This window comes from Cajanus cajan, chromosome 7 (assembly GCF_000230855.2).
Source record: "Cajanus cajan strain Asha chromosome 7, NIPB_CcT2T_4, whole genome shotgun sequence".
In the NCBI taxonomy this organism is placed as follows: Eukaryota; Viridiplantae; Streptophyta; class Magnoliopsida; order Fabales; family Fabaceae; genus Cajanus; species Cajanus cajan.
The window spans coordinates 39,469,742-39,486,890 of record NC_138523.1 but is presented as its reverse complement, the minus strand read 5'-3'; the positions used below and the strand labels follow the sequence as shown (position 1 = coordinate 39,486,890).

Sequence of the window (17,149 nt, the reverse complement as noted above, 5' to 3'; positions counted from 1 at the left end):
TGGATAGTTTATAGGAGAACATTTTACTGGTTGTTATATGTTGGTTTCCACTTTTTGGGTGGTCATAGTCTTATTCACAAAGAAAGCATTTTTTTTATATTTTATATTTTCTTCCATTGAAGGATCAAGATTTTTGTTTACAATGGGTCATTGTACTTCAAGAAAATGTTCGACAAATTGTACCAGGTTAGCAGTGTTTTGAATTTTTGCTGATTACTTTTTTTTTATCACCTTTTGTCATATGTTAATGAATTGTATGCAAACTATTTGCAGGCTGATTGGAAACCAGAGTCACCAGATAAGTTTGGTGATATTGCCGAATTAATCAAGTCTCTAAATTTGGTACAACTTGAAGATAAAAAAACCACCAGGTTCGTTACCACGCCTAATAATATTTTTTGTTATGAATTATATCTTGTGTTATTTAAAGACCATGGACTAATTACAGGTCAAGGACCAAAATCAACTCAGACTTCTACAAAAGTCTCATTTGCCAACCCCCCTACACAAAAACCTGTTGCATATCGTCCACCACATGCTAAGAATGCAGCTTCTATTCAGGTAGAGGTACACAGTCATAGAATCTATGTTGTCATTGTTTCTATTTTTAATGGTCAATATAAATTTTAAATGGTATAATTTATAGTTACAAAGTTTTTTGACTGTTGGTTAAATTGTTATGGAATATATATGTTTTTGTGTCTTGCCTTAAACTATTAGAGCTGAGTTTCATTGTTTAGGTTGTCTCTAATGATGCCAAAAATAAGCATGATTTTATTTTTTATTTTTTAAATGCAATCTACATCGGTTCTCAAGAGAACCGATGTAGATTTATGCTTAAATCTACATCGGTTTTTCAGAACCGATGTAAAAATGTATACATTTTTTACGTCGCTCTATTCTACATCGGTTTTAGAACCGATGTAGATGACTTTAGAGAACCGATGTAGAATATGCATCTTGTAGTAGTGCTTGTTTGTGTTTGGTTATCCGGTGTGTATTCCTACACCATGAGCTAGAGTGAGATGTTTCTCACTCCCTTTTCTTTTGTGTTATTTTCCTTTAATTGTTATACAGGTGATTAACAGCATGAGGCTGAGGATGTTGGTGACGAAGCTTAGGCTTCAATGTTGGGTTTTGCTCTGATAGGACATGTGACGTCGGGGCGTGGATAAGATTAGATTAGGATGTTGTTTCTATTAAATTATTTTGAAAACCTTAGCCTTATTTCTTTTGTAATTTTCGCTAATTATGTTATTTGTTTAAGTCATGGATGTGGTGCTCTCTATCTGAACACGTTTGGTATTTCAATTATGAAAGATTGTATTATTCAAATTTTATTCTTTATGTGTTATGGTATGCGGGGTAGAGGGTGTCACAGAGTCAAAATACAATATTATATCCCTCAAGTTTTAATAATAACAAACAAAAGATTTTCTTTTTAAGCAAAGTCAAAAATCTAACTATATAAAACAAAATGTGAAAAGTATATATCATCTGTAAGATGAAGAAAATCTGATAAAACATATATAGTCTATCTCATTGCATAAAATGTATACTTCCAAATAAGACTAACATTAAATTTCATAAAATGTATTATTCATTAACAGATCAAACAAGAAAAATGTCTTATAACTATCAAAATTTGTTGAAGAAGAAAAAAATAAAATATCTGTCAAAAACAAAAAGTAAAATACTGGATATCACAGAAAAAAACTCTACAAAATACTATTTTGCGCTAATATTGTTTTTGCCATACTCAAATTAGAAGGAAATGATAATAAGTAATCTTTTAGATCAAACAAGAGATACACACTTTGCTAAAAGGTATTTAATGCTTGCATTAAATGCATCAACGATAACCTTTAAGATCAGCAAAGAAGAAAGACGAAACAACTCTTGAAGCATATTGTAAGTTCAACTTAAAGTTATTGTAACGACTATCTTCTTTGAAGCTATTATAAAAGGATCAAGCCTTCAAACAACAAAAAGAAAATAGCTGTGAGAAAAAGGGAAGAAAAGCAACACATACAAATCAAAAGTGATAAAAGCAATACACATTGATAAATTTGTATAAAAATACATACAAAAATACACAAAGCTGAAAAACTACAAAGAAACATTTTCATTGTAAATCTTGTACATATTTATTTGTAGAATACTTGTTCTTTCATTGTTGATTACATCACATCTAAAAGAGACAAAACAATTCTGTAATCATTCACTACCTTGTTATAAGGGTTGAGCGTGGAGAGACTTGTGTGAAAAAAATACATAGTGCTTGAGCCTAGAGAGACTTGTTTGAAAGAATACTTGGTGTTAAGTTTAAAGAGGTTTGGTTTAAATAATACTTAGTGTTTAAGTCTGGAGAGGCTTGGTTGAAATAATACTTGGTGTTAAGCTTAAAGGGACTTGTTGTTCAAATAAAAATTGGGTAATTGCTTGAAGAGGTAAATAAAAAATTACTTAGGATTGAGCAAGAAGTGATTTGGTTAAAGAATACTTATAACTTTGTAAAAGTTGGTGGAACTTAATCTAGTTGGATTGACAACTAGATATAGTCTTGTGATTGAGACAAACCAGTATAAAAATCATTCGTGCTTCTTCAACGCTTTGTTTGATAAGTTATTTTCTTTTTACTGCACAAATATGTGAGTTTTTTATACACACTATTTAATCTCTATTCTAGTATGTGTCTTTTCTTCACACTAACAAGTCTAAAAATGTGCAAAGAGGAGATTAAACTTATTGAAAATCACACAAACAAATATATGTTGCTCAAACATGGACGCTAATAGTTTAAGATACTTTATCACCTTTATAGATGATTACTCGCGATATATGTATCTTTACCCACTTCGTTCTAATGATGAAGCTTTGGATACCTTTAAAGTTTTTAAGGTTGAGGTATAGAAGCAATGTGAAAAGCAAATTAAGATTGTGAGGCCAGACAGATGTGGAGAGTACTATGGTAAATATACAAAAATTGGAAAAATGCCCAATCCATTTGTGAAATTTCTCAAAGAACATGAGATTGTGGCCCAATACATTACTCTTGGTCTCAAGAACATAATGATGTGTTAGAAAAAAGAAATCAAACTTTAATGGATATGATGAAAAGTATGAGGAGTAATGCAAAACTTTCTTAATTATTGTGGATTGAAAGTTGAAACACTTAAGACAATTGCATATATATTAAACAAAGTTCCAACCAAAGTTATTTCAAAGACACCATTTGAGTTATTTAAAGGTTGGAAACCAAGTTTGTGACATATATGCATTTGGGAATGCCTGTCTAAACCGAAAATTTATAACCCACAAAAGAAGAAATTAGACCTTAGGACTATTAGTGCGCATTTCATTGGATATGTTGAAAAGTCTAAAGGTTATAGGTTATAGTGTACATCTCACAACACCAGGATTGTGGAATCAAGAAATGCTAAATTTCTTGAAAAATGACTTGATTAGTGGGAGTGATCAAATTCAAGATATTGGCTTTAAAAATGATCACCATCAAGATCAACCCTTTAGATCAAGTGATAGATTGGTAGTCATTCATGGCCCTCAAATTCAAGTGGGTGTGAGACAATCAATAACTAAAGTTCCACAAGTTGTTGAGCATGATAATTTAGATCAAATTGTTAGTGAGGAACAACAAGGTAATGTTGAATAACTTGTTAAAAAACTAGTTGAACAACGAGTTCCTCAACAGAATGATGAAACAACATTAAGAAGATTTAATAGAATAAGAAAGTCAACAATTCCTAGTGATTATGTAGTGTATCTATGAGAATCAAACTATAATATTGGAGTCAAAAATGATCTTTAAATGTTTTCATAAACCATAAGTTATAAGGAATCATCAAGTTTGTGGTTCAATGCCATAAGAGATGGGATCTCGTTGAGATGCCTAATAGTGTGAAAGCCATTAGATGTAGATAGATCTTTAAAACAAAGAAAGACTCACAAGGCAACATTGAGAGACATAAGGCAAAACATGTTGCCAAAGGGTTCACTCAAAGAGAAGGAATTTATTACATAGAGACCTTTTCTTCTGTATTTAAGAAAGATTCTCTTTGTGTGTTTATGAAATTAGTATCTCATTTTGACTTTGAGTTACATCAAATGGACATGAAAATAACGATTCTTAATGATGATCTAAAGGAAGAGGTTTGCATGAAGCAACTCAAAGGGTTCTTCCTTAGTGATAACGAACACTTGATAAATCAATCTATGGATTAAAACGAGCCTCTCACCAATGGTATTTAAAATTTCATGAAGTTATTTCTTTATTTGGTTTTGAAGAAAAATGTCATGGATTAATGTATATACCATAAGGTCAGTGAGAGTAAAATGTTTTATTGTTTTATATATGGATGATATTTTGCTTGCAACTAATGACAAAGATACACTATATGAGGTGAAATAATTTCTCTCAAAGAATTTTGATATGAAGGATATGGGAGAGACTTCTTATGTTATTGGCATTATGATCCATAGAGAAAGATCTTGCGGCATTTTGGGTTTGTCTTAAGAGACCTATATCAACAAAGTTTTCAAGAGATTTAACATGAAAGATTATTCACCGAGTATAACTCCCATTATGAAGGGTGTTAAACTTGATTTGAGTCAGTGCCCCAAAAATGATTTTGAGTTGGAACACATGAAGAATATTCCACATGCTTTAGTTGTTGGGAGCCTTGTGTATGTTTAGGTTTGCACCAAACTTGACATTACATTTGTTGTTGGAGTTTTGGGAAGATATCAAAGTAATCCAAGTGTTAACCACTAGAAAGCTACAAAGGAAGTAACGAGATATCTTTAGGGAATAAAGGATTACATGCTTATGTTCAAATGAACTAATGATTTGGAAATGATTGGCTACCTTGATTCAGACTATGCTAGGTGCATTGATACCAGTAAATCGACACCTGAGTATATTTTTATGCTAGCCAGTGGAGTTGTATCTTGGAGATGTGAAAAATAGACCTTGAATGCTACTTCCACTATGAAGGTGGAGTTCTTGTATTGTTTTTAGGTTATCTCACATGGTGTATTGTTTTAGAGCTTCACATATGGGCTTAGAGTTGTAGACTATCTATAGGCCATTGAAGTTGTATTATGACAACTCAGTTGCAATATTTATGGCTAAGAACAACAAGAGTGGAAGTTAAAGTAAACATATCAACATCAAATATTTAGTTACAAAATAACGTGTTAAAGAAAAAAAATGGTCATTAAACACATTAACATTAAGTTGATGGTTGTTGATCCTTTGACTAAAGGCATGTCACTAAATAATTTTAAGGGTCATGTGGCATGGATGTGATTTGGTTCCATGATATGACATTCTCATAAGTACATTTATTGTTTTTGATAAGATTCTTATTCAATTTGATGTTTTCTCATTTATTTTGTGCACGTATGTTTTGAGAAATATCATTTACTTTTGACATGGGGTAAACATATGGTTTATTCATTAATTTAGAGAGCTAATGTGAGAGACTTGATATATTGTGATACATAGGAGATAATACCTACTTTTAGAGGAATTATCACCATGATTCATATATTTTTGTTTCTTGTTTTGCCAAATAATAGATTAAATGAACCAGGTGGGAGAATGTTGGTTACTTCATTCTTAATAGGAGCAGATGTGCCCTTTAGTTTAGGAGAATATTTCCAATTTTAAAATATTATGATTTTCAAGTGGAAGTTATTTCTAATGTGGTATATTGTTAGTTTAGGTTCAACCATTATCCTTGCAACAACTATATGGATATATCTACTATCTCGTACGTGGAATTTTTTTTGTTGAGTTTTGTGATGAATAAAACTATAGATAAGGAGTGTGTTGTTTTTCACGAGTCACTAAATGTGCTCTTAACTATATCATACAATACCACCATGTATTAAAAGTAAGGGTTTGAAATTGGTATGGAGGGATTTTAACACGAGTTAAAACTAACTCTTAGTAGATAGTAATAACTAGAGGTTAGTTCTTTGTGTTTTGTTTTTTTGCTTTTGCTTAATTTAATTATGTTGTTTTTAATATGTCTAACATGTTTAGATTGATATTATGTCTATAACATCAACCATAATAAAGAATGTAATAAATGCATTCGTTAGCTACAAATGATATGTTTAATCTGATATAATAAGACTTAATTTGATATTGATTTTACATGATCTCATGCAATTGTCTCATACATTATTATGTTTGTTAACATAAAATATTGATTTTGAGATATTGTTGAAATTAGATGTAAAATAGGAATTAATGAGTGAAGTCTACCCAAACTTACTCTTCTAATAAATAGATTCCTTATATTTTGAGAAAATATCAACTTATTATAAGAATAAGTTTAGGTAAATTATTTCAATCAATAATTCATATTTTACATTTAATTTTTACAATCTAACAATTAAATTAAAACATCTTTATATATAGACAAAGTCTATAAATTTTTATAAAATTTAAAATTATTTAATATTTTATTTCATTAAGTTAAATTAATGTGTATTATACTTTTATGAACTATTCCAAGTTGTACAAAGAGAAAAATATTATATATATTATTAATAAATGTGATATGTCTTTTTGATATATACATTTTGTTAATTATTTTATTTTTTAAGTTTCAAAATGCTTTTTTTTTTCTCACATTCTATTTATTTAGTTTTTATTATTTTTTCTTGACTTTTTTTAAAAATTTATTTTCCAAACCTCTCACAACTTCTAATTTCCTAATTAGTTACACATATTTAATTTAATTATTTTTATTATTTTCTAAATAAAACACATAGAAATATGAAGTATTTTTTTATATTATAATTGATAACAATTTATTAAAAAATAATATCATATTTGATTTAAGAGAAAAAAATCTATCTTATTATTAGATAAATTTTTTATATATTATCGAAGATAAAAAAATTACAAACTTTTTTTTCTAAAAATGCTCCGTTAAAAAAAAAAAACTTCATTCTTGGCAGATAATAATGGTTAAAAACAATGCTCAAAATAACCTTTATAACTTATACATAGGAAAATAATAATATAAACAATAAATATTTATCAATAATTAAAAATATTTCTAGATAACAATATAAATGATAAAAAATCAAAATATAATTTATTATATTTATTATAAATTTTAACTATAATATTATTTATATAAAAATAATTATTTATTACACAAAATAAAAGTTTTCTTGCACATGTTAAAATTCTTAGCTATTACATTATTTAATTACTTAAAGAAAGAAAAGTGTTGCAATAAATCGCGAAAGCTTGATAAGAAGAAATAGTTGGGGTTTAAAGGAGAGGGTAGTGGTTCTTCTCTTCTCTCTGCAACCTGCAATGGTTTCGCTACCAACATGGTGTCGCTACATTGCCCACAAGCTCGAATACTCCGTTTCCCTCAGCTGGAAGGTCCTTTTTTCTTCCCTTAATCTCTATGCCTCACTTTCTTTCTTTTTAATCTTCTCATAATTCTCCTTTATATTTCTTCAAGCTTTTCAATGTCAAGTGAACGATTGGTATTTTCTGGGGAATTTTCATTTCTCGCAGTATATGAATTTATTTAAAATGCTGTGATGTCCTGCTTAGTGTATTTGTGGTGCTTTCATTAGGGTTTAGTCTTGCAGATCAGGGTCGATTGTTGTGTACTCGTGTTAGAGGATTTTGGAACTGCTTGTTTCCGTGTGTTTTTAACGAATGCGAATCTTTGTGGGTGGATTTTACGCGTGATGATAGAATCTCTCGGCTTGAACATTTCACGAATGATGTTTTTTTGTGATTGTTAGAGGGAATTGATGGTTGCGGGCGTGTACATTTAAAATTGTATTGCTGTTTAAGTGTTCAGCTTGATAAATTGGTAATGGTGAGGAGAGTTTTGTAATTTGGGTCTAAGGTAAGATTCTTCTCATAATTGTTCTATAAGATCTAACAACACTTTTCTTGTTTATTTACAACGAGATCTTTGCTCTTGGTTCAACATTTCTCGCTGAATTCTTCGTAAATAAGCACTATAACTTGTTAGGTCATAAGATGCGGAGGAAAATTACTGAATGGAAAAATTTTGCTTGTCCTAAAATCAGGAGCTGACTAGTTTGAAATAAATCATATTTGGAGTTCTCATGTCATGACATTAGAATTGTGGCTGAAATATTAAAGCTGAGAAGTTTAACTACTGTATATTACATCAAAGTGAATAAGTCTAACCGTATGTCTAAACTGCCTTGGTTAAGAGGAAATCATAACCCTTCAAACACCTTTTCTTATACTTATTTTTTGTTGTACAATGGGTATCATTCAAACAGTAGGTCTTCTCCACTCCCATGTAAACTGTATGCAGTGTTGGGGGATGTGTCAGTGGCTTGGGAACCAGTTTCTATATTATTTTATGGTTATTGAGGGAAACATTAGATAAGAGGTGTTGGAGGGCATGTGATTTCTAAGATTACACTTTTATCTTGGAAAGAATTTTCTTTTAGTTGTTAATCATATAATAAATAGAATAATCATGGGTTTCTTGGGATCTGTTAAATTATCAGGATTAATATTGTCTGAGTCTATACACAATTGCCCATAAAAATTCTTCTCTTTTTCCATTAAAGATGTTGAATTTGTGCTATTTGAAATTAAAATGATTATCTGAGGGCACATCTGGGACATAGCAGTGCGAAAAGCATATTTTAGCTCAATTAGATATTGAAGAGGAGTTAGCATTTTGAACAATTCTGAAGTTATCAACATTGGGAACAATGATAAAATTGTCAACCAAACAATGACATTAATAAGAATATTTTTCCTTGTAGTTTAAGTTCTACGAATGTGCCAGTGCAAGGTTTACCTGTTTTCCTCTTTTCTGCAGCTGTTTATCACATTGTTATCACTTTTATTTTGAAGTCCCTTCCTTTGCAATGTTTTTTTACTATTCAATGTTTAATGTGAACAGAACTACAAAGGAGGTCAAATTACAGACAGAGAATTTGGCGATGTTGTTTGGAAAAACTTTTTTCAAGGAAAGATGACATACTTGCATTGGAATAAAGGAGAGGAGATGGCACCTACGATCGATGGAAAATCAGTTACCCTTATTCGGAAATTACCAACTGCAGACCCAGCGTAATTTCACATTCATCTAATATAACATACACTATTGTTTTGTGCAAATCTATTGACTTTTATTGCTAGTTGTTTATATGAGCCTTCTAAAGCTAGATATGCAATATAGATGCTTTACATAAAAATCTTCTATATGTTTTTATATGTTTTTCTTAGACTCTTGGGATGCTGTGTCACCTTCTTTAGAAACTGTTTTAGTCTCTTATTTTCTTTTCAATGTCTGTTGATATAGAACCCTGCCTTTTTTACAACTTTCCCATCATATATTTGTCGTAGTGGACTCTTATAGACTTGTTTTTTTTTTTTTTTGTTAATTTATAGTTTACCCATTGTGGTTTGGTGTCATTATTAGGGTTGTTCAAAAAACTATATTAAACTAAACTATTGTAAAAACTAAACTAAACTAAACTAAACTAAAAAAAACTAAACTAATTTTTATAAAAACTAAACTAAACTATATTTGAAGTTTAGTTTTAAAAACTAAACTATTATAAAAAGTAGTTTAGTGCACTTTAACTATTAAAAAAAAACTTATAACTAGGAAATGTTCTAAATAATTAATTAGAACCTATGATGCACGGATACGATACGCGTATTGGATACGATACGTATCCGATACGGCGATACGTCAAATTTTAAAAATATAGGATACGATACGTTTAGGATACGTATTAAAAAAAATTAATATATATAAAATAGTAATTGCAAATAAATATTATTCAAAAATTAAAATTAAGAATACATTTCTTGCTTTTTAAATTTTAAATATTACTAAAAAATAAATTATAAAATTAAATAAAGGTACAAATAGCACAGTAAAATATAAAAAAGAAAAAAAATGAAATGGTAATAGACTCAAAAATATTTTGCTTAGATTTTAATTTTTTTAATATTATATGCACCTTTTAATTAATATTTAAATATTAAACTTATTTTAAAATTATATTTTAATATTATAATTTTATCAAAAAAACATGAAGCATGTCACTGACCGTAAAAGTGAAATATATACGCATCAGATAAGTTTTCTCCCCCCAAAGCGTAAAGCCTCCCCCCCCCCCCACCCACAAACACAAAGTCGAGACCAGAGCGCCCCCCCCCCCCCCACCACATAACCAACCCCCAAAAAACAAAGTCGAGACCAGAGCATGACCGGAAGAATAACGGAGAAAAGGAGATTATATGCTTTACCTGGGTCTGGTGTGCGGTTGTCTTCTAAGTCGGATTCGGTGCCTAAACGCAGCAGCAAATCCTATCTGGCTTTGGAATGCAAAGTATCTCCCTCTCAAATTTGTGTTTTCTTCCTATTTTATAGTTGATTTTCGAATATTTTCGTTCTGGGTACAAATCTGAATTTTTTTTTTTTTAATAGAATCACTGCGGATACGGATGAGATACGTATCTTTCACGTATCAAAACGTATCGGATACGTATCCGATACGGATACGAGATCAATTTTCACGTATCCGTGCTTCAGAGATTAGAACTAAACTAATAAATAATTACATTGAATTAAAATAGAAAAAACTAAATTATTTTTATAAAAATTGAACTAAAATGAATTTTATGTTCAGTTTTATAATTCTAAAACTATTTTCTAAAGAGTAGTTTGTTAGATCAAACTATTAATAAAACTGAATTCTTATTATTAATACCTTTTTCGTAGCTTTTCAATTTTGCCTATTGTCCACTTTTGAGTATACTAGTGGTTTAGTGTTATTAATTGAATAAAAATTTATATACCTTTCATAATTATTACTCTTTCAATATTTTTAATATAATTATTATAAAAATTAAAAAAAATGTATTATATATGTATGTACAAACTTCTCTCTTTATTATCCAAATAATTTTATTTTTGATGCTAAAAATATTATTATTTTAATAAAAAAATTATAATATTAATTAATTGAGTTTAACAATTGAGTTTACAACATTATAAAAGTAACGGTATACATTTTTATAATATTTTTTAAAATTCATACTATTTTGTAAAGAACGTATTAACTTAAAAAAATAGTTACATGTAATATTTAGATATTGTTTTTAAACTTTTTTATTTAATAATTAATAAGATCAGTAAATTGATTAAAAATTAATAAGATTTGATTGATTTTCAAAAAATATGAATGAAAAATCTATCATGTGGACTTTTATCAATATTATACTTGTTTTACATTTCAAACTATTTTAAATTTAATTCATAATTAATATCAATGATTTTGTAGCTCAATTTAAAAATGTTAATTTTAATTTTTTTTTAATGTAGTTCAATTTAGTTTATAGTTAATAATAGTTTAATTTAGTTGATATTATAGTTTAGTTCAAACTCCTAGAACTATAGTGCACTAAACTAGATAATAGTTTAGTTTAGTTTAATCAATATTTATTTTAGTTCAGTTTAGTTTTGTGAACTATTTATTATAGTTTAATTTAGTTTTCCTTTAGTTTAGTTCAATTCAGCAATTTGAACACCCCTAGTCTTTATTGAACATCTGTGTATAACAATTTAAGTTTACCAACTTTATCTAGACAAAAGTGAATTAAATTGCATGGACACATCATTTTGGTGCTGTGTCCATCCAAGACAGCAGAATGACAAACATATATTTAAACATTGAAAGGGGGAAGATATACAGAGGTTGAGTCTGTTTTGAGCTTTTGAGCAGTTTTTAATAATAAAAAAGAAATTGAGCCAGGGAGTGCTTTTGGCTTGTACTGTTTTCATTTGCCCCAAATTGTTCATTTCATTTTGGCACATATAATATATACGATGATTGTAAAAAGAGAGAGAGATATGTAAAGAAAATTTTTCCTTCGTGTTGAATAGTTACAATACTAAGTGTGTACATATATAAATACTTATACATGGGCTTATAGGCCCAAACTTCCTATATACATTAATATCCCCCCCAAGTTGAAGCATATCGATAATGTCCAGTACTGCACTTAGCTTGCTACAAATAAACTCAATTCAATAGAGTGGAGATAAGGAGTGGAATGGATAGTATTTTATTATTTGAATTGGTGGCAAGGAGTGGTATTTTATTATGTTCCATTGTTTGTTGTCAAAATGTTAATGGAATGGAATGACAACTAATGAAATAGATTCCATCTAATTCCATCTCATCTCCCCATTTTTTGTTCCTCTTGATTTGGAGGGTATGCAATGGAGTGGTAATTTTCGTTACACTCTGCATAAAGTACTCAAACAATGGAGTGATATTTTTACTCCACTTAGTTCCATTTCATTCTATTCCACTCCATTACATTCCGTCCTGCTCTGTTCACCACTAAATATCCAAAGCAGTGAAAATGTTAGCTAACTGTTCATTGGAATTAATGTATCTAATGACTATAATTATACAACCAGAAAGAACTTTTTCTCTGATAAAATGACTATCCACTTTGACATGGTTGGTCCTTAAGTCCTTTCATGAAAGATCAGGTTGGAGGCAATATGGAGAGCAGTCTCACTATTATAGAATGATAGAACAACTTCATTCAAGAGACTTTTGTATAGTTCTTGTATTTGTCTCTTAATCCATATGAGCTCACATGTGACATGCGACCAAGGCCATATCACGAAACTCAGCCTTAGTAGCAGTAGATCTAGCTACAACCTCCTACTTGTTACTTTTCCATGATACAAGATTATCTCCAACTAGAACATAGTACCTTGAGGTAGAATGACTGTCAAAAAGGGACCTTTCCCAATCACACTTGAACATAGTACCTTAACCAAGAGGAGACCCCTTGACATACCTCAAAATGCAAATTGCTGCATCCCAGTGACTATCACAAGGAGACTGAAGAAACTAACTCATGCTAAAAGTCTGAAACAACCAAAAGATGTCTGGACGAGTGATGGCAAGATAGTTTAGCTTACCAATTAGTCTCTGGATCAGTCAATGACTCCCCTTAACCTGGCAGAAACTTAACATTAGGATCCATAGGATTGTCTATTGGTTTGTAATCTAACTTGCTAGTTTCCTCAAGAATATCAAATACATAGTTACATACTTCTTTTGAGAAAATGCAATGCCAGAGTTAGATTGAACTACTTCAATACCTAAAAATTATTTGAGTGAGCTCAGATATTTGGTTTGAAAGTGATGGAATTTGTGTTGCATTAGTTTATCAATGCCAGCTTGATCATCTTCAGTTATGGCAATGTCATCAACATTAACAAGCTGATAGATGCATTTTCTTTGAGAATTATGCGTATAGATGATTGTATTATTAGAATCAAATTGTAACATACTAAACACTTGGATGACAGCTGAATCTTCCAAACCAAGCTTAAGCAGAACACTTTAAGCTTTGAAAATAGTGACAAAGTTTACAAACTTGATTAGACTCCTCATGAACAATAAAACTAGTAGCTTGCTCCATATAAATCTTGTAGTGAAAGGTCACCATCAAGGCATTTTTAAATTTTAATATCAAGCTGAAACAAAGGTTAAGAGTGCACGACAGCCATGGATTAGAATAGGTGAACAAATAACATCTCGTCAACAAGAAAAAAGTAAAGCTTGAGGTATCCCATAGCAAGCAGACAAGCCTCTAGTTGATCAACCTGACTACAGGGACCAACTTTCAATTTATATGCATCACAAACGAAAAAGCCAAATGCTTCAATCTATGTGACAATCAAGGTTACTTATGAAAAAATTATCACTATCTTTTCATTCCATTCCTTGTTAAGCTGTAATATATAATCATCTTGGTTTGGACTTTTTCCATTTCCATTATGTTTCTCTCTCTTATTTATTTATTTATTTATTTTTACTTTTTAGTGCTTATTTCTTAGTCAATAACACAGGGTGAGCCTTGGTGCAACATTAAGTTTAGCTTCCTTGTAACCTAGTGGTCAGGTGGTTCTTGTGGAAATAGTCTTCCCACTCACAGTATAAGAATCTGGTTGAATGCATCTAACTCTCCCCAGACCCTATACTTGTTGTGGCCACTCTATAGTCAATAAAATGGATGCTGTGAGGAATGCTGAAATGTTGATTCAGATCTCTTTTTCAGTTCAGATAATGGTTTCTTTTTAATATGTGGCCCATGGAGATTAGTGTCAGAGACTGATTCAGTTCAAATAATTGTTCTTAAATGGCTGGGCAAATATATGATAATCGAGTCTATAGTTTGTGACTGATTGTAAGTTCTTTGTTGTAACATGATTCCCATCATTAATTTGACTATTTGAGTTGCTTCAGTTGTGTTAATATTAACTAAGAATTTTACTTTGTAAAGATATTATAATTCTTTCATTTTCCAGCATTTATTAGTTTGGTAGTTGAAACTCTGAGCTGGTTCTTAACTGTGTGTCTATGTCATATTATATCTTGAATATGGTACTGTTTTAATAGGAGTGCTAGCAACACATTCCCTCTAACACACTCTCTTGTATTGGTTAACATTTATTGAAAATTACAAAAAATGAGAGGTTCATTAGATAGGATGTGAGGCTGAAAATTTTTTATGATTTTTTTCAATAAATTTCAACCAGTTGGAGGGAGTGTGTTGAAAATAATGTGTTTTTAGCATTTCTAATTGTTCTAGTTTAGAGGCACGGCTGGTTTCAGCAAATGTTATGTATAAAACTATAAAATACATTCCCTCCAGTGGTGCGATGAACTACATGCTCCTCATGTGCAGTGGTTATGTGTAGAATTGCTATTTTTTTGAATTTGTTATCAGGTTGAAGCTTATGGATGGTATGAATCGTGATCTCTAAAAAACAATAAGACTGCCAACTGACTCTGGCAGTTTAAAAAATATTGAAACTGGGTCTTGCTCCAATAGGTTCTTGGTATTCTTTAGTTTTTCCAAAAAAACTTGGAGATTGACTGATAATTGACTTTGTCATCTGGAGCTCATTAATTAGTGTATTTTCATCTCCATTATTTGTTAGTGACAGACATGCTTCTTTGACAGGCGTGTTTTTGTAGGAGATGTTGTGGTTTTGAAGGACCCTGAGAAGCCAGATAACTACCTAGTCAGAAGATTAGCTGCGATTGAAGGTTATGAAATGGTTTCTACCGATGAAAAGGATGAACCCTTTATTCTTGAAAAGGATGAATGCTGGGTAGTGGCTGAAAATGAAAAAATGAAAGCCAAGGTAACATCTGCTTACTTTTCTGGTAAACTAGTTGACATTGACAAATACTATCACAGTATTACCTTTGCTATCACTAGGTGGATCAACATGCACCTCCACTACAATTTGAAACACTGTGATTATATTAATGTCATAACAAAAGTTTTAGATTAAAATTTAATGCTATGAGATCATAGTATCATTGATATACAAGCTTTTGAGGTGATCATGCACTTGTAGTTATTTATATTTTCTGAAATTAGTGTATAAAATTGACGTGATAACTAGATTGTTACGAAATAAAACCACAGTTTGATTGGTTAAAATATTTCTCTATGATGAATTAGTAGATGGTGTAAGCCAATACTTATACTTTTGGCAACAGCTCTTACATTATTGTCAGGATCCATATTTCATTTTTCAGTTAAACCTCCTCTTCATTTTTAGGACAAGAAAATGATATAGACCACAGCTTGGCATGGCAATTCAATTAAGCAGATTTTGGAATTCATTCTATGATACAGCTAGAGGTCATATATGTTTGCCCATGTTTCAGTTCATTCAATGACTTTTTATCATTTTTTGGTAATCCAGAAATAGCTTATTCCTAAAAAATAAGTGTAGTAGTAGTAACCTGAAGAAGAAAAAAAAAACCCTCCAACAGAAAGAAAAAATTTTCTGCCAATTATTTTTAGTGTCCAACTCTCAGTATTTTCTATGTAGAACCGTATAGTTAAGTGAGAACTGAGGATAAAATTAATTTTGAACCTCATATTTTCTCTCAACCCAAATGGCAGGAGGCGAATGATAGCCGAACATTTGGTCCAGTTCAGATGACAGACATTGTAGGCAGAGTCATATACTGCCTGCGAAGTGCTGTAGACCATGGCCGTATACAGAACAGGTGAACAAAATTTCTTAGTCTAATTTATCATGCACAACCGGGCGTGCTCTTTCGAATTGATTATTGATGTATTTTAACCCTTAACCAGTTATTTCGGCATGAAAAAGGATACGCCAGTGTTGGAAGTGGAACTTGATGTTGATGAGATGGCAAAGAATCAAAAAGTCTGAACTTTTTTCCCGAGAAACACTGACTAGTTTACTTTACGTATGCCTTAGTTTCTTCTTGTGGACTTTCCATGAAGCACAGATGCAGAATAAAACATGATTTTTAAATTGTTGCAATGGGGATGGTGGTGTGTCCTTAGCATGCTAGGCAATTGGCTCGTTCTTCCCAACCACCAAATTTGAAGCGGCCTGTGTTAAAGCTCGAGCTCAACATTATTGTAAGCCAAGTTCTAGCAAGGACTTATTTTGGTCTGTATGTTTGGCTCTATTCGTAAGTCATCATTTGGCTCAAAAATTGACCAAATTTTGGTCTGTTTGATATGATGGTTTCAAATATTTTCATTCTGTTCGCTGCTCAATGAATATGGTAAAAAGTTGTTGTGAAGTCCTGGTCTTGCCATCTGAGTTTCAAGGGGATGATCCTTGATACCTGTTTTCTTTAGTCAGTTGAGTGAGTTTTACGAAAAAAAAACATTGAAGTTAAACTTTAACTGAATCACGCTTTACAAACGCGTTCTTGTTTTTAATCAAATTTATTTCCATTTCTTTTACTCCTCTGCGATGGTTAATGTGACGCATTTACAGGCACAATTTATTCTTCACAAATGATCATTCTCGATTTGGGAGTCAAGTATTTCGTATTTTCTATTGTGTTGGTTCAAAATCATTATGGTAATTGGTTGAATTTTAACATAAAAATAAAGTACTCATTTTTATTTTTATCTACACTTCTTGATAGATAATTTTTTTTTGTTATTGTATTCTTTTCTTGTCCAGTTTAATCTTTTTTAGCACTTTTTTTAAAAAAAAATTAGATTATTAATCGCTCTTTACGATAT

General features: G+C 30.6%; 1 protein-coding gene and 1 long non-coding RNA gene across 2 annotated transcripts; both read left to right on the top strand.

Annotated features, from left to right (window-relative positions):
- Positions 1 to 121: 121 nt before the first annotated feature.
- LOC109817075 (uncharacterized) lies at positions 122 to 719 on the top strand. Its single transcript, XR_002241322.3, has 3 exons — positions 122 to 186; positions 274 to 371; positions 449 to 719. It is a non-coding gene; the product is annotated as an uncharacterized LOC109817075 (long non-coding RNA).
- A 6,555-nt stretch (positions 720 to 7,274) lies between these two features.
- On the top strand, positions 7,275 to 16,695 carry LOC109817084 (mitochondrial ATP-independent inner membrane protease subunit 2). The gene is made up of 5 exons (XM_020382277.2): positions 7,275 to 7,435; positions 8,964 to 9,133; positions 15,077 to 15,260; positions 16,037 to 16,143; positions 16,232 to 16,695. Exons 1-5 carry the CDS (start codon positions 7,364 to 7,366, stop codon positions 16,311 to 16,313), a joined length of 615 nt encoding a protein of 204 aa, XP_020237866.1. The 5' UTR covers positions 7,275 to 7,363; the 3' UTR covers positions 16,314 to 16,695.
- Positions 16,696 to 17,149: the final 454 nt, after the last annotated feature.

Bases quoted from the DNA above. Each gene is read 5' to 3' on its own strand.
- LOC109817084 (XM_020382277.2), top strand. From the start codon at position 7,364: ATGGTTTCGCTACCAACATGGTGTCGCTACATTGCCCACAAGCTCGAA. The intron at 7,436-8,963 runs GTCCTTTTTTCT...TAATGTGAACAG, and splicing joins CCGTTTCCCTCAGCTGGAAG to AACTACAAAGGAGGTCAAAT. The intron at 9,134-15,076 runs GTAATTTCACAT...CTTCTTTGACAG, and splicing joins TTACCAACTGCAGACCCAGC to GCGTGTTTTTGTAGGAGATG.